The 27,600-nt window shown below is 41.4% G+C and overlaps 1 protein-coding gene across 1 annotated transcript; it reads right to left on the bottom strand.

Annotated features, from left to right (window-relative positions):
• Nucleotides 1-135: 135 nt before the first annotated feature.
• cep162 (centrosomal protein 162) lies at nucleotides 136-27,600 on the bottom strand (the record flags this gene model as incomplete). Its single annotated transcript, XM_071534813.1, has 26 exons — nucleotides 136-487; nucleotides 1,294-1,428; nucleotides 2,929-3,027; nucleotides 3,115-3,256; nucleotides 5,187-5,319; nucleotides 6,571-6,871; nucleotides 7,600-7,812; nucleotides 10,194-10,436; nucleotides 10,534-10,638; nucleotides 12,166-12,329; nucleotides 15,145-15,271; nucleotides 15,367-15,466; nucleotides 15,633-15,745; nucleotides 17,404-17,535; nucleotides 19,360-19,494; nucleotides 20,622-20,782; nucleotides 20,921-21,149; nucleotides 21,887-22,151; nucleotides 22,362-22,443; nucleotides 23,560-23,769; nucleotides 24,802-24,876; nucleotides 25,393-25,423; nucleotides 26,002-26,072; nucleotides 26,160-26,239; nucleotides 27,080-27,263; nucleotides 27,448-27,600. Coding segments are annotated over 26 exons (3,908 nt in total), but the record flags the coding sequence as incomplete, so codon positions are not given.

The raw sequence follows: 27,600 nt of genomic DNA, 5'->3' as shown, positions 1-27,600 counted from the left end.
GAATTGATTCTAATGCCACATTATGAAACAATGCAACAAGTATGTAAGGATATGTATTTCTTATTATTATCCTGAGTTTCAATGGAGAGTTTTAATATTCCATGGGAAACACTGAACACCTGGAATTTGGGGGATTTTTTTGACATGAAAATAGTCAAATTCCAAGATATTGAACACGGCAACAAAATATCATTTAGCAGACGCTTCCGTTCGAAAAAAAAAGCTTACGAAAACCCATATCGGTCCAAACCTAGTGCGCGTGTCACCTCTTCCAGGGGAAAGGGGCGGTGGCGGTGGCGGTGGCGGGGGGGTCAGGAGCTGGCAGGACCACTCCCTGTTTGTGCAGCTGTCGCAGGACGTCCAGGATGGAGTCCAGCTCCAGGCGGAAAGCCTCCAGCTCCCTGCTCTTCTCCTGGGCCAGGCGCCTCCAGCGATCCACCTCCGGCTGCTGGTCCGCCTCCACCGCCTGCCGCGAGCCGCTGATCGCCTGGGAGGAAGAGGAGGAGCTCATTACTCAACTGTTTTTTCAGTATAACCAGTAGGGATGAGACGATACGCTTATCTCACGATACAATTCCATACACGATTCGATACAACCACTAAAACCAACAAATAAAAGTTCAACGGCAACAAAGTCTGTGCAGGATTCTGTTTATTTCCGAGACACAAATCTTTCTAGCGATGGAATTGGCTCGCTAGAATGTAAACAACAATTTAAAATAGTGACAATAATATAATTTGAATGGAGAGCTTGTGAAACTGTGATGGTCAAGCATCTCATTACTACAGCAAAATAAAATGTATTTAATATCGCAATTTATTTTTCTGCCCCACGATACGTATGGTCACATTTTTGTATTGCAATGTTGATTTCATGCCTTAGTGTCATTTTAGAACTTAAATAGTAAAACCTGGGCTGGTATTGGCAACAAAGTCAACATTTTGGCATCCTGACCACACACTGAATTCAGACTGAAGATGCAAATAGACAATATTTTGTGCCAATATTCAATATTGCTAAATTTGACCATTTTCATGCCAAAAAAAATCCCCAAAAAGTATTCTTGTCAGAGTGGAAAAGCCTCTGAAACCTCATTTCGACCATCGTGGCATATGGCTGGGATATGACTGGCTGATATCCAACCTCATGTATTGGTCAAACCCTACTTCATACATATTTTCACCGTGTCGACCTCTCCATGACCTTGAACCACATTTCCATGAGCGAAAGTGATGAGATTTCGATGAGTGTTTTTTTCTGTAATATCTTTCTAGAGGGCTTTTCATGTGTACCTGCTGCAGCTCTTTCTCCCTCTGTTGGTGTCTGAGCTCCATGTTGAGGATCTTCCTCTCCAGGCTGCGTAAGTGTTTCAGCTCCGGGCTGTGGGCGTCTTTAGCTTGTTTCAGCTCCTCCAGAAGCCTGGCCAGCTACACAAAGGAGAGGAAAATGACACAATGTTATAAATGAAGATGTGAAAATGTCTTTCTTTAGAGACACTCGAACCCAACTTAGTGTGTAGATAAAACCTCAGCAAATGGAGCTCTTTTCAAGAAATCGTTTTCCGGGACATTTTCAACAACCTAGATCTGGCATGACACACCCGAGACTAATGCATTTTCTCTCTGTGGAAGTCTCATTTAAAATAGTGTGTTAGGTTATAGTTAGGTTAGTCTGTGGCTATACTATAACTATGATTCTTATAAACATTATGGCCAATTACCAGTGGCTGTCGCACAATCCCAGGCAGGCACACACACACACACACTTTCATTTTCCACAGTCTGCAAAACTTCAGTTGAAAAAAAAGTGTCTCTCAAAAGGAAAAGAAAAAAAGAGAGAAAAAAGAAAAAAAGAAAAAAGAAAAACAAATTCACAAGTCACATTACTGCATAAACTCAAAGTATGCATCCAAAGGCAAATGCAACCATAAAGCTTCCTCAAAAAGGCTTTAGTGGAGTCTCTCAGCACTCTCCTGCAGGCTTTCCACGGTATTATTTTCTGTTCTGCTTTGGCACTTGCCATTTCTTCTTTTGTTTTCTTCTCATTTGCAGTTCCTTCTTTCTTTTCCCGTAATCCTCCAAGCACTGAATACACCTCGTTCTTGCTCCTTGATCCCTTGGGTGCTCAGCCGTTACATCCAGTACCAAGCGTAATGACAAGAGAAGCCTCTCCCTCGGGTTTTCCACCGTCCTTGTTGATAGTCCTCTTTCCACTGCAGCTTGTCCACGAGACGTCTCAGAAAGTCCCACAGTACAGAATATTCTGCCGTGCCGCCGATGAATCTTCCAAGAAATAAATCAACCCCTGCAGCTGTAAACAAAATCTGACATGCACTGAGAATACTTTATACCGAGTACAGACTTTTGAATTTTGATGCGGCGGTCTCCGCTTCCGTTACCATGGTCACCGGGCCTAGACAGCTCTTGTGCCGCACTGCCCGGTGCAATTAGGACTTCTCTCCGTTATATTTCCTTTCAGGTCATAGAGAGACAGGAGACAATGTTTCTTGTCAAAGGATTTTTCCCTGAGCTTTTCAGATTGCCTTCTCCAAAGCCTGTTCTGTGGAAAAGCTGTTTGAATGGACTTTTAGTAATCCGTGACTCACACCCATTGTGTCGCAGCCGGCTCTCACAGTGGTGGTGCTGCCAGTCCGGAGGTGGGATCGGTGTCATGTGTAAGGGTAGCTGGATGTGTGGAGCAAATTTCATGTCAATCGGACATACGGTGTAGGACTTACGGCCTTTCAAAGATTTTAAGACCTTTAATTGTAGTACTTCCATCAGTCTAATCAGTGTATTTTCTTTTTCTGTGCAAACTTTTGTCAAAATCAGACCGGTGGTGTGTGAGATATCACCTGAGATTATCATGTTTGTTCATCATTTGTTGTCCAGGTTTGACAGACAGATGGACACCCCCCCCCCGGATACCTGATTTTGCAGAGTGTCCTCTCGGATCTTGGATATCGTTAGCGCATCTTTGGCCCCCTGCAGCTCCTTCACCTGCTCTCGCAAATGCTTCACCGTGATCTGTAGGCAAATGCGAAAAAGAACACACCGGTCAGCGTGTAAAAAAAACGATGCGTTCGTCTTCGTTAATCTTCTAAGACCCCGTACCTCCTGAGCGTTGACCGTGTTGGTGAGCTCGGCCACCCTGGAGGAGGAGTGCTCCAGGGCGTGGGCGGCCCGCAGGCGGTCCAGCACCCCGAGGTGTTCGGCCCTCGCGGAGGACAGCTGCTCGGCAGAACGCTCCTTTAGCCTGAGAAGAGATCACATCCGTGTCCTGCGGTAAAATGTTTTGTGTTTATCCCGCTATAAAGCCAAGGAGGAGGTGAGTTAACAGCTGAACCTTAATATTAAAGTAGTTTATAATGTAAGGTTCTCAAAGTGAGGTCCAGGGATAACCAGGGGTCCTTCAGGGGGGTTCCATTGGGGGTCTCCAGCAAAATGAGGAATAGTTTAATTTCGCTCTAATTTAATTCAGTATCCTAAATAGAGAATGTATCAGAATGACTATTGTTATATCCTATGTTTCACTCTCACCACTATCACCTCCCCAGGTACAGTGCAGACAGTTATATAGTACAACACTAAATCAACAACAACAAAAATAATCCCTCAGGTGAAATCTGAGGAAATGGTCTATGGTCCAATTTGGGACTATTTGGGGATCCTTGATATTAAAACATTTGAGAAACCCTGATATAATCCATGACATAATTACTAAACAAAATGAATTTTAGTGAGCAGGGTAAAACTTCACGACTGTTGTTCTGTATCTTGTGCTATGCGACAAATACTAAGTGTTTTATAACTGTAATCAGCTCTGAAACTGGAAATGATGATTGGGTTTGGAACCCTGAAGTTAATTTCCCCTGCTCTTTATAGAGAAGCCATTGTTTTAATTGGATTGATTAAAAAAGTTTGTCATGATGAGTGCTGCCGATGCGTCTTCTGGGACCCGGAGTTTGCTGCTCTGAATCTTTTCATTACACATTCACAAAACTATATTTCAGTCAGAGACACTTACGTCAAAGGAGATTGGACCATTATAGCACTACTGGCGCTAACCCTAACCCTTGGTGATGAGAGTCAGCTTGGATTGGACAACTGATAGCCAATCAGCTGATGGCGTGCACGACCTCAGTGTTCTGATGCTTCATCTGTTTACTCGGATTTTGTTTTTTTGCAACCTCACATTTGAAATCGTTTGTCCACAAATGTTATTTACACATTCACAAAACTACAAACCTTTTCTACACATTTACACATTAGTTTTGTTTGCGTAAATCTTTTTTTTTACACATTCACACATTCAAATACATTCATGCAAAATGTTTTCACACGTTCACAAACGGTGATATACAACTGCAAGTCTCAAATTATTTGCAAAAATCATTTCACAAGCTTTTTTTTTTTTACAAGCTCAAAATCTTTTTGACTCTTTATTGAGCCCAAGTTTAGCACATTTAAGCATTAGAATGCAGGCTCGACAGGGAAACACACCTAGGCCTAAAACTCAGAAGAGTGAGCCGCTCTCAGTGTTGAAGCTGGAGATTTTGCTTCAATAAATTCATATGAACTCCTCGTTATTTGATTCTGCCCGGATAAAACAGGAACCCGGCGTGTGTATCGGTTGATGAAAAAGACAAATGACTTTTTATATTACAATAAAGTCAAACTGGAGGTTGTGTGTGTGTGTGTGTGTGTATGTGTGTGTGTGTGTGTGTGTCTGTCTGCATGGGCATAGACAGGCATATGATTTTGTATGTGTGTCCATGCATAGGGGATGGACAAAACAATGGAAAATGACTTTGAAGTAACTAAATCAAAAATACAAAAGCAGCTACACAGGTCAGTAAGCTGAATGTCAATTTAAAAGAGCTCCGACAATCTTTGCTATGCGAGTTTTCAAAGCAACGTGAACAGATCCAAAGAGGACAAACGGGTGTGTGTAATGTGTAGTTGTGTAGCGATGGCCAGCCTAGAAAATTATGACAGCATGCCGAACACAGACAAACTGTTTCGGCAAAAAGGAACAGCGGGGACCAAGTGGAAGCTCACCAACAGGGACAGATGGACACAAAATTACAGCCTCAGACAGTACCACAGTTTAACAGGACTGGATGACAGCCTTCAAAGGAGGACTGAAGCTGTTCCGAAGGCATCTGTCCGCCCCCTGTACGTACCGGCCTAGCTCGTCCCGGGCCTGCGCGGCGGACACTTTCAACGCTTCCTTCTCCTGCTCATTCTGCAGCTCCAGCAGCTCCAGACGCCGCCTCAGAGCCTCGTTCTCCTGCAGCACCTCCGTGATATGGCTCCCTGTGAAAAGGAACGCTTCTTCGATTGATTGGCTTTATTCGATAAATTCAAACGCAATATACAAATGTGCATGCGGTACTAAAATTCATCAGGATATCGCAATAAAGTTACTTAAGGTAAAGTGATTCCAGTATGTTTTAGTGCCATTTTAAGAGTTTTAAGCATATTTTGATGATTATCGGGATAATATCGTGAATCGCAATTAGTTTGGCCAGGATAATCGTGACATGAAATTTTCATATCGTCCCATGCCTACTTAAGTGACTCATTTCCATTGCGGTTCTGAGGTCTAGGCTAGGAGGCAGGCAGGAAAAGGGAGTGACATGTATATGCTACTAATATCCCATTTTTACACTAAAACACCTAATAAAAACATCAATATTATACATCATGAAAATAATTTTTAAAAAAAAGTTCAGAAACCAGTCCAAACTGTCCTAGAAAAGATGTTTCACTATACTAACTTACTAAGCATTGTACTACTCAGGGTTACTCAGGGTTGTATTATTCTCATTTTTTTTTTTTTTTTATATTATCTATATTGATTTTTAATTAGTATTCCACCTAAATGTATGTTTCAGTGTTGACTGGCTTTGAATTGTATATGAATCCATTTTTTGCATCTTTTTTTATATTAATGTATATTGATGTAATTTAGTGTATATTAATGTCATTCAATGTTTATCATGTATGTGTTATGTACAGTATGTCAGGTGTGGACCCCAGGAAGATTAGCTGATTGCCACGGCATCAGCTAATGGGGATCCTTAAATAAACAAATAAACAAATAAACAAATAAACAAATAATTTACTCTGCATCCATTTTTTCAGTTTATTTCATTTCGTTTGGGATTTTATTCCACTCCTCCCCCCCGTGTAGAGAAATGTACTTCTCCCTACTTTGCTTTTTAGATTGGGTTGTTTCAGGTTAGATACACTAGCCCTCGTATTCAGGCCATGAGAGTCCCGAACATACTGAAAATACCCGGTGAAATAATTTGGACATAGACCTTGTAAAATCATTTTTAGTTTTAACTGTTGAATTCTACCTTCAACAGGGAGCCAATTCAACTCTTTAAAATGGTTTGGGCTAATGTGCTTTCTTGGACTGAGATTAAGGACGACCCTCATTAGTTCTGAGCATTAAAATGGGATATTTGATTATTTGTTCATGAGGAACAAAGTTGAATTTTGTACACAACCCACTAGAAGGCTTGTGGTGTCATTTAAAAACACTGTGCACACCCCTACCTGTGAATGCGGTGGGCTGGTAGGCCTTCTCGCACTGCGTGGCGGGAAACGTCTCTTCCTCGGCCGGCGCGGGGCCCTTGGACGGGGCCGGCTGCCGCTTGGCGTCCCCGGGGCGGGCTTCTTGTTGTCGCGGGGCGGGACCGGATAACATGTTCCTCCTCTCCTTCTGCAGCCTGTCCACGGTGCGGTTCAGCTCCTGGACGGTTCGGGTCTTGGCGGCGAGCTCCTGGGTCAGCCGCTCGATCCGGACGCCGGACGCCGCCTCGGCCTGACGCTGGTGCCGGGACGGACTGGGCTGGGCCTGCGGGGGGGAAGGGGGGGGGGGCGGGTTTTGCATAGGTTTACAGGGGCAAATCCAATTTCATTTTTGCCCACTGCTTTTACCCAATCACAAAGAGAAGATAGATGCTTCTAAGATTTCAACCATTAATACCCCATGAATCGACCACTTCCTCCCTTAGAAATACTTTTAATTTTCACTTTATTTGATCTATTTATATATATATAGTATTTTTTTTAATGTGTGTGTATGTATGTATGTATATGTATATGTATATGTATATGTGTATATATGTGTATGTATACGTATATATGTATATATATATATATATATATTTTTTTTATTATTTATATATTTTTTTAAAATTTTATTATCTTATTTTAGTTCAGATTTATATATGTCTTGATATATTCTCTCAGTGTACATCAAGTATATATTGTAAATTGTATTACTAGTCTGGTTTTGCTTAACTACTATTGACTAAAGATGAAACAATGGTGCAATAGGGGTGGGGCTTTGTTGGAGAATGACTTGTGGGGGGGGGGGCAGGGTGAATATATTGCAAAATTGTATTGTCATTTGTATACCATTTGTAAAATAAAAAGACTAAAAAAATCTATTAAAAGGTCTAGATCAATCAGACCCACATTTCCCAATCTCATGGTATTGTTTAACAAAGAGCATGCTGATGGAAAAGTTACCCAAAATAGTTGTGGGAACTTGACACTTTCTAGCACTCTAGTACGAACCTTGTCGTTGAGCTGCTGCTGGAGAGCCTGGATCTGGTCCTGGAGGGATTTTTCTTGGTTCCGGTGGGTTTCCTTCGCCCGCTGCAGTTCCTCCTCCAGGGTTCGAACCTGCGACTCCCACGGCTCGGACTGAGACCCGGAGCTTCCGGCCTCCAGCTGCCGCTTCTGGACGAGCTGCTGCTCCAGCTCTGAGATCTGCTGCTCGTAACGGAGCTTCACACGACACACACCCACACGCGTACTTCTGTGAATTATTTCCCCATCTTCAATTTCCCAAACCATTTTAGCCTTCGTTTCACAAATGATATCTCAATTGCTATATACAGCACACGGTGCCATTAGACCTCTGAGACTACCTCAAGCTAGATGGGAGATCAGTGTGCTTCTTCAAGGCTCTACACTGGCCATTGAGGCCAGGTTGGAAAAAGGAAATGACATAATTCGAAAAAGATGAGAAAAGTAAATGGAGGATTTGGTAAATAGGGATAAATGGGGACAGAGGGGCGCCGTTACGATGGAGGAGCATTCTTAACCTGCACAGAATCTTCCTGTAATGATTCATTTCTGAAAACAGATCCTTAAAATATCCAGTTAATATGTTCGTAAAATATGCTTTGGGTGCTTTTGGGACTTAAGTAGCTCCATAGTGAAGCAGCTGACGAGGTTTGGGTCAGAACTGATTGGTATGGTGGAAAAAGATGGGAAAACACAGTGTCCAGCTGGAAAACATGTCATTGCCTTACAGAAGAATACCACTAAATTTCAATATTTTGATGTTTTAGTCTCATGCCCTTGGAGAGTCTGCCCAGTATTAGCAGTGTTATTCATTCACTACTCTCCCTAGACAGCCAGAAGCCTCCCATTTTTTTTTTTAATGTTTATTTATAGGATTTTCAAGGCATAGAAAAAAACGGGATATACAATACATTATGACACAAAGCTACAGATGCATAAAAAGAAAACTCAGTCTCCCATTTAATATCAGTGGCGAAGTTCAAATATAGAGTGTATGAAACCAAAGATTACAGTTTTTGTTCTCTAGTTCCTAATTTTATTAAATACTTTCACGTTTGCAAATATGTTCCGATTTAATCAGATATCAGTTTGAAATGAATTTTATATGAATTTTACGTAGATATGAATAATAATTAAAATGAAGTTGCATCTAACAATTTAGCCGTTTCATGAAAAATAACTGTAATGTTGCATTGAGTATCGGTACTGAAAGACTCTGGTACCCAGTTTGAACATTTTTCCATTTTGTTGCGTTTCACATCACATTTACTTTCACATAAATCCTTGTTAAAGTTGTATATTTACACACAGGCAATTTGGTGATCCCATCTCCTCTACTACCACCTGCAGAAATTCCGGAACTTTCAACAGGGTTGCATTTTTTTTACTATGGATTTCTGTCCAAGGACCACGTGGGTGGTGAATGGGTGGCAGAGTGTGATGAAACTCCACATCCTTTCTCTAAAAACACAGAATAGATGAAGGCCCGGCTTGTGCTTGGAGCTGTGGCAGACAACAGGTCATGGTTTTTTTTGGAAATAGCTTTGAGTTTATTTCCGTTTCCTCATAATAATCAGTGAGTTGTGAAACAGTTTTGGGAGGAGGTTGCTTTTGGTTAGAATTTCAATTTCAATTTCAATTCAATTTCTTTTTCTCTTATTTCCTTTCCCTCTTGTCACACAGTTAATTTCAATACTCAAGCAATACTCTAAGACTCAGAACCTGAAATTTTGTTTATATATTTGAGTTTTAGTGTATATAACTTGAGGACATTTTATGTAGAAGTTTATTTGTCAGTCAAGAGTTTGTATGTGCTTGTTAATTGTTGATATATAGCACTTTCTGACAATGTTATTACATTATCTGACAATATATTGCATTAACAGTTTTTATTACATTTCTTTACCCATTTAAAAAAGGGACATTTTAACAGGGTTTCTACACATTTTCAATTAAAAAATTCCATACTTTTTCCAGACCTTGATTTGTTTTGAAGATTTTGTCTGGTGTTCAATATGATTTACGCAGATAGACATCTTGCCCCTGCTAACTAGGTCATATCACTGTATAGATGAAGATTGTTCTTCACAGCCACAAATATCAGAATATGTGAGATGATTGGCAGGGTTCCTACACGGTTTCCATTTTAAAATTCCATATTTTTCCCAGACCCTATGTTCTTGACCGGATTTGATTTTGGTGGGTATTTGATATAATGCATGCTGACAGCGGCTGGGTAATAAGAGCGTCCCTCTATCTGAACATTATTCTTCACATCAACAAAAACTGTGGACTCAAAGTGGCTCTACAACAACATAAAAGCTAGAATTATGTGTGTATCGGACCTGAACCGCAACATTTTCCATACTTTTCCAGGCATTTTTTCAAATTCCCAAACTATTCAAGACCTGGAAATGATCAAATTCATTTTTAATACTTTTCCAGACTTTCCAGACCTGCGTAGGAACCCTGTTTTATTACATTTTGACAAGTTATTACACTATCCAGCAGTTACGAGGTTATCAGCTGCTACGGGCTAACATCGGAAAACCCACACACCGGTTTCACTCTGGTTCTACCTTTATCCTCTGGAACTGCTGCTCCATGGCCCTCAGGCTGCGATTGGCCTCCTCGTCGTGGCTTTCCAGCTCCGCCTCCAGACGCTGGATCCTGCGCTCCAGCAGGACGCTGACCCGGCCGGGCGGGGGGGCCTTCTTGGCGGAGTCCGGGTCCTCCGGTCCGCCGGCCGCGGCCGCAGCGTGGATCAGAGCGGGCAGGGAGTTGGGGTGTCTACGCCTCAGTGTCTGCTCCAGCTCCTTCACCTGATGGAGGAGGGGAGTTTATCGAGTTTGCTTAGCTTTCTCGCTTGCTTGGGTGAAAAACAACAACAACAACAAAAAATCCATCTGTACTGCGTACCTGTCGCTCCAGGTCCTGTATCCTCTTCGCATCTGCAGTTCTCTCCTTGGTCTTGCTCTGTTGCTGACTGCCTCGTTTCCCCACATCCATTTTCAGTTTCTCTACCTGAAATGGAACAAACCTGTTATTTTCCATATACTGAACAATATTAATTGATATCAAAGAATGGTCTATTCTCCGCTTTGCTGCCTTTGTTTATTGTTCTCATTGCATGTGTGAAGTGTACTGTCACCCCTTTGTGTAAAAAGCACTTCAAATAAATTTGACTTAATTAAATTTGTCAAACCGCTGAGACACCAAAAGGCCTTCCAAACTCCAAAAACTCTTTCACCTGACATACGTCTGTGTATCCACTGCAGTTGCAGAGGCTTGTTTCTTTATTTCTTAGCTGTAGCATCCAGAAGTGAATGGCTCTTTCAGTTTGTGTCTGCAGCAGGAGTCAGTATGTCCTGAGGCCTAAAGGATAATTGACGAGTCGTTTAATGCTCCTAATTTGATGCTTCAATGACGCGCTGCAGGCAGCAGAGTGGAAGCATCAGCAGACTGGCACCTAGACTAGTGTTTCTACCCCGCAATGAGTAACGTTGCTATATATTTTCTGTTCCATGGACTGTACTGCAGACCGTCTCTTTCACATTTTGACCATAGATCTGAACGATTGTATGCTACTAACTAATTTACATGCTTAGTTTCAGTGGTGGAAAGCAACTAAGTACATTTACTCAAGTACTGTACTTAAGTACAATTTTGAGATACTTGTACTTTACTTGAGTATTTCCATTTGATGCTACTTTATACTTCCACTCCACTACATTTCAGAGGGAAATATTGTACTTTCTACTCCACTACATTTATTTGACAGCTTTAGTTACTTTTCAGATGGAGATTTGACACAATGGATAATATAACAAGCTTTTAAAATACAACACATTGTTAAAGATGAAACCAGTGGTTTCCAACCTTTTTGGCTTTTGACGTCTTACAAAAAGCAGTGTGTAGTCGGGTCACATTTCAGATGTCTATGAGTTGTTAACAGCTCCACCAAATAGTGATTTTTCCCTCTAAACCTCACATGGTTTCATTTCAATAAATGTTCAAATGATCCAATATTTCAGCAAAAATCAAAGATTAGAGAAAAAGTCCAAAAACTGAAATTTGTGTATCAGAACTTTGTTTTTTCTTCTTTCCTCTCCCATTAATCATCTCACGACCCCTCAGATTTATCTGTTGACCCTTTGGAGGGGCCCGACCCCTAGGTTGGGAACCACTGGACTAAACTAGCTAACTGTATATAAAGTAGTTCAAACTAGCTAACTACTTTTCCTGAAGTAAAAGATCAGAGTACTTCTTCCACCACTGCTTAGTTTGCAGTCCTGTATCATAGGGACATTTTGGATTTTTGTTAATTAACGTTTCCTCATCCAGGCTTGGCTTCCAATGACCTGCTTGTCAGGAGGAACACCCTGATTAAAACCATGAATGATTCAGGGCAGATGCATCAAGGTGGTTTGAAGCACCACATGATAATTCCAGTGTAAATTGAGACATTGACAACAGTTGGTGTGTTTGAGAGCGTACGTATGACACTTCCAGTACGTTTCTACCCTACCCTTCTACGTTTCTAAGCCCTACCTGTTCCTTGAGCTGGTGTGTCTCGGCTGTGGCCGCCTTCAGCCTGGCGGCGTCCCGGTCCAGCAGCTCCTGGTTCTCGGCGAACCACTGGAGCTTCTTCTTCAGGGCGGCCACCTCCTCCCGGTGCCTGTCCTCCTGAACGCGCATCTCGAAGCTCTTATCGCCTGGCAGATTCAGAGGTGGTGATAAACCAAAGATCACTTATTCAGGAGTTTTCAAAGTGATTCTTTTGTGCATTTGTCATATATATTTCCCCATGCGTCCCTTTCCGAAGGGGAGTCAGTTCAGTGTGCCAGTCAGCACTCAATACTGTTACCACAAGCAGAAAGGGTGTATTTGAATTTGGTCTACAAATGGGAAAGACAGTACGCATCTACTGTAGCTTAATAACTATTATCAATCCCATTCAATGACATTGGGGTGAAGCTGAAGCAGGTAACTTAGCAACTGCTTTAAAGTAGTACAGGTGGGCTTAACAGACAAAGATGGGATATGACAAGGTTATTACTGAGTGTGGTTTGAAGGTGCTGGTGACGGCTTCAACACAAGTCAGAGGTTTGACAGCCTTGGGATGTGCCAGTGTCCCAAAAATCGAGGCTTCAAAATGTCAGCTCTCATGTTGAGTCATATTCAAGACAGAGGACTGACCACTGCAAGCTATGTTCCATTTATGAGGAGCAGCTATTTTGGAATGAAAGGTGCTGCAGCTCGGCTGGTGTCTGGCTTAAGGTCTCTGGGAGAATGTGAGAGACAGAGTTATTAACCGAGAATAATAGCATAACCAAAAATGTCACTGTATGCTTTCCCTTCACTGGAACAAAGGGGCTGAGCCTGAACCATGGGTAACAGCCTCAGACCATTATTCCTCCTCCACCAACCTTTACAGTTGGCATTATGCAGTCGGGCAGGTAGTGTTCTCCTGGCATCCGCCAAACCCAGACTCAGATATCAGATGGTGAAGTGTGATTTAAATCTGTGTATCATTCATTCTTTTCATATTCAATTGAGAATCCAAAATTGGAAAATGAAAAAACGATTTGTTATTTCGTTATTAGTTTATGAATCTGATACCAAAAAAACAAGTAACGGTTTGTTGTTCGTACTTTCGATTTCATGCTCAAGTCAAAAATAGGAAATGAAAAAACGGGCCACGGGCTGAACTTGATTTTGATATTTAATTTGTCCGATTTGTGTGACCCGGAAGTTACTGTCTCGTTAGCTTGATTCAGTTTTGCTAGCCTTGACGATCAATCGTGGAGAGTTTCATCTTGTTCAGAGGAACTAAACGCTTAACTGTAAAGGGAGACGACATGACAACCGAAAGAATCGGCAGGATCTTCCAGGTATTGTAGCTTCGTCTAAAAACACGTACTGTTGGCGAATTTGCCGCAAGCTTATCAAGTGCAACACACGAAGAAGTCAATAACTTCCGGGTCACACAAATCGGACAAATTAAATATCAAAATCAAGTTCGGCCCGTGGCCCGTTTTTTCATTTCCTATTTTAGATCTGAGCATAAAATCGAAAGTACGAAAAACAAACCGCTATTTGTTTTTTGGTATCAGATTCATGAACAAATTACGAAATAACAACTCGTTTTTTCATTTTCCGAATTTGGATTCTCAATTGAATATGAAAAGAACGAACGTTACACGGATTGATTTATCACTCCAGAGAATGCCTGTCCACTGCTCCAGTCTATGGTGTCGTATGGTGATATTAGGCTTTTGTGCGGCTGCGACGAACAGTCCTTCTGATAACTTTGCTTCCGGAGACATTCCGGAACTCGGTAGCGAGCGCTGTGACCGAGGACCGAGGATTTGTACGTGCGACGCACTTCGGCACCACTTTGCGCCTGAGCTGTTGTTGCTCCTAGACGTTTCCACTTCGCAATTAACAGCACTTACAGCGGGGCAGAAATTTGACGAGCTGACATGGCGGTGCCGCTGTTGAAAGTCACTGAGCTCTTCGGTACGGCCCATTCTACTGCCAATGTTTGTCTATGGCTGTGCGCTTCATTATACCTGTCAGCAATGGATGTGGCTGAAATAGGCGAATTCACTCTCTGTGTCTATCTGTCACTAGCTGTATAATTTCAGCCATGTAGCGTACCGTGTAAGACTCTTGTACCCACGGCAAACTTGGCGAGTATACTCCCTTCTCCTTAGAATCTGTCCCAGATCTGTCTACCTGTTTGTAGTGCTGTCATCAAGTCCTGAGCTGTGTCTAGTGGGATGCCGGACCTTCCTTCGAGAAGGAAAGCCTGCAGTTCTGTGAGGGATGAAGGAAGTGGAAATCTACTTCCCATAATGGTTCAGTGATGTTTAGATCTGTTGTTTGGGGAAGCCATGAAAGGAGTTTGACTTCATCCTGCGGTTGATGACACCAGCATTGTGTATGGGGGCATTATGATCTTGGAATATGTGAACATCATGAGGGAACCGGTGTTTGTACCCTAGGGTGCTCCTGGACTGGTAAAACGGCCTCATATTCCTTGGCTGTTATGACCATGCAGAACAATTATTATACCAAATGACTCCCTGTAGATGGTGTCATAACCTTACAGATCCACCACTATGTTATGTTATTCTGCTATTTTGTCCACCCCCTCTAGTTCCTCTAAATCGGTGGTTCTCAACGTGGGGTCCGGGGACCACCAGGGGTCCTTGAGGGGGTTCCAGGGGGTCCCCAGCAAATTGATGAATTGTTAAACTTCAGCATTTTTTAATTTACCAGAAGTTATCACAATTAGAGAATGTAGAAGAATGACTGTTCTGATCATAGTTTCTCGGTTATCTCTCTACCTACAATACAGATAGTCATGGAATTCTGGACAAAATCACATCAAACAGTAAAAATATTCTCAGATTTGGGTTTGAGAGACAAAATCTCATCAAATGGGGGTCCGTGCCCCTAATGTGAACTAAATTAGGGGTCCTTGACATGAAAAAGGTTGAGAATCACTGCTCTAAATCTAACCTGAGGTGGAGACAGCCTGGGCTTTAGCCAGGTCTCGCTCCTTCTTCGTCAGCTGGAGGTCTACGTCGAGGGCCTGCTTTTCTTGCTTCAGCCTGTGAGTCTCCTCCGACAGCTTGGCCTCATTTTTCTGCACACAAAAAAAAACCCCAACAACACTAAAAAATCAGCGAGGCAGCTAAAGGCGAGCTTCCGCGTAATTGGAATTTAAGTGCCACTACTTGCCTGTAGTGTATCCATTTGAGCCAACAACTCTGTAATGCGCTGAGTGTGATCCGTTAAGCAAACGTTCCCCACAGTCCTTGGGCTCTTGTTCAACTTCCCTCTGGTGAAAGGTGATAGAAAGGTTAGATACTGGGAGAACAGAAAATATCTTGCCTTGAGCGACAGATTTCATTTCAAATACCTTTTAAAAAAAAACAAAAAAAAAAAAAAACATTTAAGGATGCATTCGCAAATAAGACAGCTGGGCACACTTTCACTGTACTCACTTTGTCAAGGACAGCTCGTTCAGCAGCCTCTGGTTTTCGGCAAACATGGCTTCCTCGTTGGCTTTGTTCTTGGCCTGCTGAGCCTTCATCTGCAGGTACAGCTTCTCGTTCTCCTGTGACACGTCTTAGTTTTAGTTCAGTTTATTTGCACACGTTAAAAACACTAATAAGGCACGAGAGACGAAATGCAAATTGTGCAGCTGAGACAATGAAATATAAGCAGCTGTGTATGAGTATTTAGTAGTATGCGTGTATGTGTGTGTGTGTACTACAAATTTTTAATTTGGTCCTACATGGCCTCTCATAACAAAACCCTGAGGTGTTTATTAAACATCACTATTATACACATCAAAATACTGCTAGCATGGGTACACATACACACAAACAGAATATTAATCACCTTCATCTGAGCAAAGAGAGGATACTTGTGCTATGCAGATAAATGGGAAGAGTGCACAGCTCTGAGTAGGGGGCTGAGGGACTGAATTAGCTTCAATGCTGAGCTGCGCCTATTACAGTCTAGGGTTAGAATATTTGCCTGATATCAGACAGAATTGTCGACTCGTTACACTCCATTTCCATCTTCAGTCTGACATTGCCTCCACTCTAACCGATTTCCGTGGGGGAGGGGGATTCGATTTTCCCTAACCAATCACTAACTGACGTATCCGCCTGAATCTAACGTCATTTTAAGTCGACGCTGATGCGTAGCCATGACAACACCAGAGACGGTTAGAGCATCTTTGACAACACGGAGCGAAGTAAAAACAAAGTATTCCGGATTTCAAAGTAATTTGTACTTTTTTCGATTGAGAACAGCCTCGATAGCAGCGTCTATCTTGTCTATAGCGGTCGCCATTGTTGTTATTACTCCTCCTTGGTTCCAGCGCGCAGCTTGACAACAGTGTTAGTCCCGCCTGTGGTGCTGATTGGCTAATCGTTAGTCCCCCCCCCCGGCGCTCATTGGACCGATCATTTTTCAGCCGAGAAACCGCTGTTTCATGTCACGATGCCAGACCAGAACCAGTCAACTGGTGGAGTGGGCGGATTCAAAGGTCTGGACCCAGGCAATTAGAATATATCAGTTGCCTGATATTGGTTTGCTGATAATGGCTTTCAATTAAAAATTGGATATCGACCGGTCAGTGTCATCCATCTCTGACATGGTGGAGGTTCCTCCCTGACCACGGGCAGGGAATATGGTTTTATTAGTATTATTTTACGCATGTGGCATGAAATGACCAAGCTCTAATCGCTACTGATCGTGGCTGGATGATGTCTAGGGGGGACAGATCACTATCTTGTGAGACTGGCTCTATGATTACTGTCATGGATCACTATTTTACTACACTGCAACACTGATTATGCATCAAAGCCACACACTACTGAGCAGATTTGCACTTGTTATTTTAGTTAGGAGACTTTTACTCCACAGCTTCAGGGGTGTCAGTCTAAAACCTGCAATGAAACCTGCCTGGGATTCAAAAGAACCCAGTCACTGCTGATCTAAAGCAGTGGTTCTCAACATGGGGTCCGTGGACCACCAGGGGTCCTTGAGGGGGTCCTTGATATGAAAAAGGTTGAGAATCACTGATCTAATGCAAAGTAACTAACTCTACAATTCCGAACGGAGAAACAGAGTGTGGAGATAGATATTGGGAAACTTATTTGACAACTTGAAGAGCGAGAGAAGACAACACATAGCCGCAGACAGATGAAAAAGACAGAGATGAGCAGTCCGACAGAGAGACAAACATGCAGGGAAACAGACCTGCTGGTAACCCTTTATGAGGGTCTCCTGCTCCTGCATTTCTTTATCGATCACTTTGAGTTTTTCCTCGGTTACAGGGTCTGTGGCCTCAGCCCGTCTCCTCTTCTGGCTGGCTTCCTCTGCACTCCGCAGCTGAGGATTACAGAATAGGACGTTTGTTACACATGGATGTATTGCTGTTAAAATAAAGATGGGAGGGGCTATATTTTCAAAGGCAACAGTAAATATGTTGTCCCCCACCAGGACGCAGGCACCGCTGGGCCAATCAGTGACAACATACATCATCCCTCCAAGGTTCATCAGAACACAGTGCCAAAATGCATCATCCCTGCAAGTTTCATCAAAATCGGACCAGCGGTGTCTGAGATATCAAGAAATTGTGACCTTAAATTTGAGTGCCTCCATTAGACTCTCTGTCATTTTTAAATGCTGGAATACAGTGTAAAGATGCGTCATCCCTCCAAATTCTGTCAAAAGCAGACCAGTGGTGTCTGAGATGATACTTGAGACATTTCATTTAACGGATGAACAAAATAAAAGCATGTTGGTCCCTTCCAGAGGAGTTTTGACCGTCAAACTGAATTCAAAAGGTGGAGTTTGTTCAAACTGTATATGAAACCCTGAACATTTACTTTAAGATTCAATAAACCCTTGTGCGCGGTGAAGCTTTCATAAAACACCTCTCTGGACTGAAAAACATCTCTCCCTCTCTTCCTACAACTCACAAAAGCAGACAAGCAAATATAGATATCTGTAGCGCCATGGCAACACAGATGCATAACGGAAACGAACAACAAAAACATGGTCTTGGAACATAGGCCCTCTATTGTGAAGGTTCTCGGCTCAATAGTGTGTCATAGCACACCATGTCTTCATATAATACAGTATGTCATAGTGTATCACAGTACAGTAAGTCATAGTAAAATATATTCTAGGACATTATTCCAAAGAATATTCAATTTACATAGTACAGTATGTCACAGTATAGTATAGTATGTCAAGTAAAATATATTCTTCAACAGTATGTCATAGTACAGTATTGTGTCATAGTATAGTATAGTATGTCATAGTAAAATACATTCTAGGATAGTATGTCATAGTACAGTATAGTATAGTATAGTATAGTATAGTAAAGTACAGTATAGTATAGTATATCATAGTAAAATATATTCTAGGACAGTATGTCATAGTACAGTATAGTATAGTAAAGTATAGTATAGTATAGTATAGTATAGTATAGTATATCATAGTAAAATATATTCTAGGACAGTATGTCATAGTACAGTATAGTATGTTATAGTAAAATATATTCTAGGACAGTATGTCATAGTACAGTATAGTATGTCATAGTATAGTATAGTATGTCATAGTAAAATATAGTTTAGGACAGTATGTCATAGTACAGTATAGTATGTCATAGTAAAACATATTCTAGGACAGTATGTCATAGTACAGCATAGAATGTCACAGTTTAGTATAGTATAGTATAGTATAGTATAGTATGTCATAGTACAGTATAGTATATCATAATATAGTACAGTATGTCATAGTAAAACATATTCTAGGACAGTATGTCATAGTAGAATGTTATAGAATGGTTACATTAGATTTGCCAGGTTGTTATTTTGGTTCCATTCAGTTAAATCTGTTTGCAAAAGTTAAAGTGAGGGAATAACAGAGTGTTATATATGTGAAGGGCCTTTAATGCAGAAAATAAGTAACTTACTGAACAAATATGGAATTCTTAGTGCGTTGTTTTACTGCTGTAACAAGTCATATTCTATGGCTTCAACAGAATATCATGTCATACTATAGTTTGTCATAAAACATATCAAAACATAAAACATGTCCAAAAAAAGGTAAAAAGGTCTTTGTTCTGGCAACAAGAATGATTGGTTTTGAAACATGTTTTGAAAGGGACTAGTGCTGTGTGTGTGTGTGTTTGTGTGTGTGTACCTGGCTCTGCAACACGTAATTTTGCTGTCTGAGTGAGTTGAGCTCCTCTTTGTGCTGCTGCATTAGCTGCAGCTCCTTCTCCTTCTGGGCCAGCTGGACTCTCAGCCCGCTGACCTGAGAGCGCTCCTCCTCCCTCTAGCAGTCAAGACATGGAGAGGTTGACATCAGATGGATTATGGATTGAGGTTGCTACAGGGCAGAAAAATGTTTCTTCATGCCCATTTAATGCATTGAAAGTGTGTTAGTGAACTACATCAACCATAATGCATTGCAGCTCTTAAGCAGCGCAGGGTGTTGGTCAGACAGTCAATGATGGATATGCTGAGGAGATTCATGTATGTTATATTAGCTTCACCAAAATAGTGATTATCAGATGGGAGTGTAATAGCCACTTAATGTTGCAGTAGTCAGTTAGCCAATGCTAGTCTTATTAGCTTATAGTTAATAGAGTAACTAAATGAGTTCACTAAATTAAATCTATAAAAATTTAGCCAAAATATCAAAATGCAGATAGATATTACACTTGTGTATACACATATACACAACTGAAAAAAGAAAAAAAAAACATCAAGTCCAAGTCAAGAGACAAAACACTGTAGACGAACCATAATACATAGGTATGGAAGCCCATTTCCGCCAGTGTGATGAAAAAAAAAAACGGTGCTGTAAGTCATTATAATGAGAAACTTTCTCAAAATAATGACTTACTATCTCAAACTAATGAGAAACTTTCTCAAAGTAATTACTTAGTATCTCAAAATAATGAGAAACTTTCTCAAAGTAATTACTTAGTATCTCAAAATAATGAGAAACTTTCTCAAAATAATGACTTGGTATCTCAGAATAATGAGACACTTTCTTAAAATAATGACTTCGTATCTCAAAATAATGAGTAACTTTCTCAACATAATGAGTAACTTTCTCAACATAATGAGAAACTTTCTCAACATAATGAGAAACTTTCTCAACATAATGAGAAACTTTCTCAAAATAATGACTTGGTGTCTTAGAATAATGAGAAACTTTCTCAAAATAATGACTTGGTATCTCAGAATAATGAGACACTTTCTCAAAATAATGACTTAGTATCTTTGAGATACTAACTCGTTATTTTGAGATACCAAGTCATTATTTTGAGAAAGTTTCTCATTATAATGACTTACAGGACCGTTTTTTTTCATCACACTGGCGGAAATGGGCTTCCATACATCGGAAATCAAATACTTAATGTGTATAAAAACGTTTTTTCTTAATAACATTACATTTTTCTCTGTAAGATGTGTAAGTCTGGTTTCCTGATTCCCTCTGACTTCTTGGGTAACTGTGGTATCCTGAAGACTGCTGGTGTCAATCTGGTGTTGGAGGAAGGCGGCAAAGGACTGGACCGATGCTACCAGCTCACTGCTCACGTTCACACCTGGCTCTGGAAATCAAACATCACCACTGATCTGAACAGCCAACCATATAGCCCAACTGAGGATAGGAGGTAGACGGAGTATAGTTCTAGTTTAGAAATTATCCGAACTATTTGATGACTACCAAGTGTGTGAGTGGCACTAACCTGTATGTTTGTAGTAGGTACTGTCTTGGCTCTTTGTGGGTTTGGGGCTGTGCTGCAGGGCCTGGCGAGGCGGAGAGGGGGGTTTGGCGGCGGCGGCAGGTCTATTCGGTCCCGACAACCTGGAGGCCACTGTTGATCTACCCTCCGCTCTTCTACCTCTCACGGGAGCCGCAGTGGGCCTCCTCGCCGAAGATGTAGAGGGGTGACTCATGGTGGAGCCACGGGGAGCCTGGGGAAAGATTTACGTAACTAATACTGAAGGTTGCAGCATGCGTTCTTTATTAAAAAAAACATGCAACAAACATGGAATAAAACAAAACACTTGACTGAATCGTGTTGGAAGCGTTGGTAAAGAAAAAACTAGCAGTACTGGGATCAGCGATGATCCAGCTTCCCAGTACTTGTACTTGGATTGGCAAATGAAGCCTTCCTGATATTAATACTTAAATGACATGCACTTTGGCAAAATATAAAACCTTTATCTTCTCCTGACATGTAAAAATGTTGAAATGCTGCTATTTGTGTTGCTGCTATAAATGCTGTTATACTGTTCTTTATATGTTAACCTATTCTAAATAAGCTGTTTTTTATCTGTTATCTTATTCTGACTAAGCTTTTGTGTAACTGTTTACCAATTCCTTATAAGCTGTTCTTTCATTTCTAACCTATTCCTTATAAGCTGTTTTTATCTTTAAAGAGTAACTCCACACTAAAACACTTTTTTCAGTTGTAAACTGGCATTTAGTATTATATAGTTATGAACTACAATGCCGACATATTGTCATGGACATTGACAACTTTTGGTGGTCCTATGAACTTCAATGGAGTTTCGATGGCCATGTGGGTAATGACTCAATTCCTATTTTGTGGTGGACTTTCCCTTTAATGTTCGCTACTCCCATCGGTTATGAGGAACTGGTATCGGTGCACCTCAATGAAAAACCACGGAAATAAGTTTCCCCTCACCTGTTGTTTCTTAGTTTTGTCTGCCTGAGTGGACGCGACGGGAAAGGGTTTATCTTGATCCTGCATCAGCCTCTCCACTTCCTTTCTGATGCTCCATGTCAGGTCCTGGTGAGGAGGGTCTGGGGAGCAGAACGGGGGGCTAGTCGACCTCCGGGACCCCATCGTCCCCGCAGCAAAGTCAGCCTTGCCTGGTCGATTAGGATTTGACTCTGGGGAGCTCCTTTCCAAGGACCTGGATGTCTTGCCTGGGTCGAGTTCTACGCCACTGTGATCAGAAAATCGAAAAAGGAAACCATGCTAGAACGCTTCCAGCCTTTCATTTTCTCCCAATTTACAAATCCAAGAGTCTGACAAATTGTGTGTGATGGTCAGACGAACCAGCGAACAAACCGAGCCAATGAGCAAACCAACAACAGAGACCACTGTTCTGCTTTCACTGTAGGAGACAATTACAAATAAGGATTTGCAGCCTAACCTGATGGCCTGGAGGGTAAAGCCTCTGATGTGGTCCTCCTCTGGTCTGATGGGTCTCATCAGCTCCTCTGCAGTGGGCAGCTCTGAATAAACACACAAACAAATTCATACAGGACCAGTTTCTTAAACATATATATCATTCTGATCATTCAGATTATCCTGATCTAAAAAAAAAATCTCTCCTTTTCACTTTAGATTGTCTACTGACAAAACTGTTCTCTCCTTTCCATGCCTCTTGTGTCTGGATGCCAAATAAAGTAACTAATAGGAGTATAGTCAGAGGTTAAAAATCTGATTTTATTCACAATGGTTCACAAAGCATCAATCTTGTGAAATTATTTATTGGTGCAAAAAATTGTATTAAGTGGGATTTAATATGACTTTCTTGTGATTGTCTAAAATTCCTGGCATTCATTGTATTGCACCAAAAAAATCCCTTTTATCTCTCTTCATAGCTACTATTCTACTATGTTACAGTAATATTTTAAGGGCACTAAAGCCCTGTCCTTACACTTCTTAGTTTTGGTTGCTGTAATTTTTGGTGATCTAGAAATCAAAGTTTATTTTATTGTTGCTCTCATTGGCTATATTTACATGTCCAGAGAATTCCCTTCATAACCGGGTTACACAAGTAACCTTTTTTAGGTTGTTTTAGGTCAGCACATGTAAATGTGATACCTGGGCGAAAAAAAAACGTTTTTCATATATTGGCAGAATCTGCTTTGTTAAAGTCCTGTCTCACACCTTTTTTCACCTATTTACAATTACTGGTAAACATACTATTTTCTTCGTTCCATCGGCAGAAGTTTGTTCCACTTGTTCAAACTGAAAGGTTTAATAAGCACAAAGAAAGCGATTCCCTTAACCACAATTCAGCAACATGACTATTTTTTTTAATATATATATTGTAGAATCATTTGTTTGCGTTTATGTGCTAGAAATGTGATTTTCAGACCTGTTCTTCCATGCAATGGCAGTGAATGGAGAGAGAAAAAAAAACACAATTCTCCTCTACCGGAGCAACAGACAACAGAGAATCGCTGATTTGGGGGTTTTATCATGGAGGAAGCTACACAACCCAAACTACCGAAGTTCAACATCACTTAAGTACAGCAGCCTCATTAGGCTAATCAATGTAATTTTTTAAACCCCAAAAATGCATCATCCCCCTGTTTTTGTTATGATTGTTAGCATCTGACCTGACTCGGTAGTAGAAGCTGGTTGGAGTGTTTGCCTGGCGTGTTGGGGAGGGGAGGGAGGGGATAGAGGCCCGCTGCTCCTCCCTCTCCTCTCCAGGGCTGAATAATGGTGGCTGTGGCTGTCTGAACCATCCACAGCATGGCTGAGCTGCCTGTAGGCCTCCTGCAGGGCCTCCATCTCACTGCCTCCACTCTGCACATAGGACTGGCCTGTACAGAAAAGAGCCTTACTGTATACTTCACTATGAACAACAAAATATTATGAACTTTTCATCATCCCCGGGGGGAAACTGGGTCACTGCAGCAGCTAATAGCAATAGCCATAACCATGCAACTAACAATGTAAATACTAGAACATATTAAGGAGAAGTGCGTGAATGAAAAGCATAAATGTGTTACAGCGTTATGAAGGCATGCAAAATAACAGCAGTAGAACATACTGAGACAGAGAAAAATGTAGAGATAACACATCACATTGAAACAGCGCTATAGTGTATAGTACAGTCTATAGTAGAGTGATGATTAAATCATCTGGGGAAATGAACAGCCATGTGTCTTCACTGCAACCTCAAGCACTCAGACCAACTCAAACTGTACAGATGGTCTCTGTTCTTCAGCCTGTCTCAAACTATAGAAATGTTCTCTATTCTTGGGTCCATCGACAACGGTAAAGATGTTCTCTGTTCTTCAGCCCATCTCAAACTATAGAAATGTTCTGTTCTTGGGTCCATCTACAACTGGAAAGATGTTCTCTGTTCTTCAGTCCATCTCAAACTGTTAAGATGTTTCTGTTCTTCATCTCAAACTGCAAAGATGTTCTCTGTTCTTCAGTCCATCTCAAACTGCAAAGATGTTCTCTGTTCTTCAGTCCATCTCAAACTGCAAAGATGTTCTCTGTTCTTCAGTCCATCTCAAACTGTAAAGATATTCTCTGTTTTTTGGTTTGAACTACAACTGTAAAGATATTCTCTGTTCTTCAGTCCATCTAAAACTCTAACAATGTTCTCTGTTCTTGCGTTCTTGAGAAGCTCATCATCTCCAAGACAACTTGGAAAGACCACAGTGTTGACTTTGGAATTCTTTGATTTGATAATCACCTCTGCAGAAATACTCTTGCCTTTCACTGTATATGCAATATGCAACAAATAAGAATATGAGACTGTGCTGGATTTGCAATGAGACAAGACAAGTATGTTGTTAGAAAACATTCATCACTCGGTTTATCATTTGTATCAGTGTTACCTTTGTCCAGTGAGCCTGCTGGGTCCTTCTTTCTGTCTTCTCCACCAGTCAAGTCCAACGAATCATGAAGAGAAACTGAGACAATACTTAGGTCAGAGAAACCAGCTTCCCGACATGTTCCACATTAGGGTTAGACAGATATAGGTTGACATTGGCCTTTTATTAAAAAATGGGATCTGGTCCAGTCAGTGTCGTCCACCTCTAATATGATGGATATGATGCAGTTTGATTGATTACATATTGATCAATATTACCCTGATTTCACACAATTATGCATGAATGTGTTCTATTATTATCATTATTAACCTGGTTTTAAATGGAGAGTTTTAGTGTCCCATGGTCTAGAAGTGGTTTCACATTTTGGGGGGAAACACTGAATACTGGTAATGGTGGGGAATTTTCTGTGATGAAAATGGTCAAATTTAATGTTCATAAAATATTGGCTATCAGCAGCTTAAATCCAAGAAATAGCTGTATCGGCCTTCCAAAACCCATATCGGTCAAACCCTACACCACATATACATTCACTCTCTTTGACTGAAAGATGTAATGCCTCACAGAAAATTAGAGAATTTCTTCCTTTTTTTTTACCTTTGGCAAGCATGGGAGACGTTTTAGGCTTCTGAAAAACAGCGGAAATCATGAAATGAACTACTGACCCATGTAGTAAGACATCCACCACAATTTAAATAATCAGACAAACAATGACATTCATTTTAACATGCACCATGGTACAGCTTCATGCATGATGCCTCAACGACATCATCAACAAAGCATTTGAAAACCAGAGGATCTAGAGTTTGAAATGCTGTATAGCATTAACCACCTCTTCTTATAGAACTTACAACTAATCGTAGACCAATTTCAAATGTAATTACAATCAGACACCCTCACTGCTTACTCACTATACACTCTTAACACAAAAGGTTCTACATAGTAAAATGGTTTAGGCCTGTGCCATAATAGAACACTTGTGGTGCTATAAAGAACCATTTTAGAAAGGTTCTCTATCGCACCATGCTCAAATGAAATGCTTCAAATCAGCAGTATCAAAAGAACCACACTGATTTATTTTAACAAATGGTGGTTGGTGGTTGGATGGTTATTATGGTTCTATATAGAACGACTACCCCAACCAAAGAACCCCTTGAAGAACCCTCCGTTTTCTGGGTGCAATCACTACAGACTCCAGCAACTGACCTCCTCCTCCTCCTCCAGTGGCTCTTTCCCACTCCCCTCATCTTCAAAATCTTCACTATAGTGTGGAGAGCCTGCAAATGCGGAGAGAAATACTATGATATGAGAGAGAGAGCGCGAGAGAGCGAGAGAGAGAGAGAGAGAGAGAGATTTTCTCTTACCTGGAGAGTTCCTGTCAGTCTCCATGACTCTGCCCTCCTTTTGATCATCCTCGCTCTGCACCGCTGCCTCCTCTGCTTTCCTGGAGAAAGTAAATCCATCCTCATCCATCCTCATTACGTTACAGACGCAACACTGACCTTCACGGGCACAGCAGTAGCAAAGACACTGCAGCAGAGACTGGCCAAAATAACTAATATACATTTTTTATACAAATGCTCACGTACTTATACAGTGGATTAATCTTGTAATTCAACATGAAGTGGCATACCACATGGGAATAACTAAGTTTCAAACAAAGGTTAGGCTAGAGAAATATCCAGACAGGGAAGAAAGAGAAGTTTACATGCTACCACATTGTGTAGAGCAACATAACAGGCAGCCAATCAGGAGCCTGTTTTTCGAAGACATTGTTTCTAGGGCTGGGTTTAAAAAATCAATTTTTCCAAATCCAAATCGATCTTCATTTGAATGATCTGATATCGAATCCCGAGATCGATCTTCTAATATATGCCCAATATATGCCTGTAGAGTCTGTAGAATTGCACAACTTGTGCAACTCGTGTTGACTGCTGTAGTGTGTTGGTCATGTTAAATAAAAAGTACATTAATGTAACTGCTTTGGGGTCAATTCTTAATGTAAACATTAATATTTTTAATAATGCACCAGGTTAGAGGGTTCCTTGTACAATTTACAGCATTAGTTCTCTGAGAATCTCTTTCATATCCAAGCAAATATCCCTGAAATATCCCTAACCGAATCGATATTGACTCGAATCAAATCAAATCGGAAATCGAATCGAATTGGGAAATCAGTGGCGATACCCAGCCCTAATTGTTTCGCTTCGACTTGATTTGCTCGTGGTCAGAGAAGAGTGTACGGTGGCCAGCAGGGACAAAGTTTGAGAACAAACGGCGATACCTGAGGGTGGTGCCCATGGTGGAACTCGTGGAGTCCAGCTCTCTGTTCAACTTGGAGTAATCTATAGTGGATGAAGCCCCGGCCTCCAGATGTGCAAAGAACCTGGCTTTCTCCTCTTCTTCCTCCAGGGTGTCCAAACCCAGACTGTCCATGGTCACGGCTGGCCCCGACCCCACTGCCAAGTCTTCATTGACATCAAGAAACCGACACACACGTGGAAAGCATAAATATAACACTGCTGAACTGAAAAAAGATCAAATCTGGGTGTGTGTGTATATAGGCAGGGTGCAACTTCTCTAATGCAAAGCATATCAGGGGAAATGTAATTGATCAATATGTAATCAGTAGCACTGTTCTCCCAGACTCACCCTCTGGCTCTATACTGTCTCTGCTGAGGACGGCTGCTTCCATCCCTCCGTCCCCGCGCGAGCCCTCGTCTCCCGGATCCTCCTCGTCCTCCTCTTGGATTGGCTGGGCCCTCCTCAGAGACTTCCTGAAAGTCTTCGCGGATCCCGGCGGTC

Source organism: Centroberyx affinis, unplaced genomic scaffold, assembly GCF_046629955.1.
Source record: "Centroberyx affinis isolate AG114_WGS23_722 - 3 ecotype Tasmania unplaced genomic scaffold, CSIRO-AGI_Caff_v1 ptg002631l_1, whole genome shotgun sequence".
NCBI classification, from domain to species: domain Eukaryota; kingdom Metazoa; phylum Chordata; class Actinopteri; order Beryciformes; family Berycidae; genus Centroberyx; species Centroberyx affinis.
This window is presented reverse-complemented; position numbering and strand designations above follow the sequence as displayed.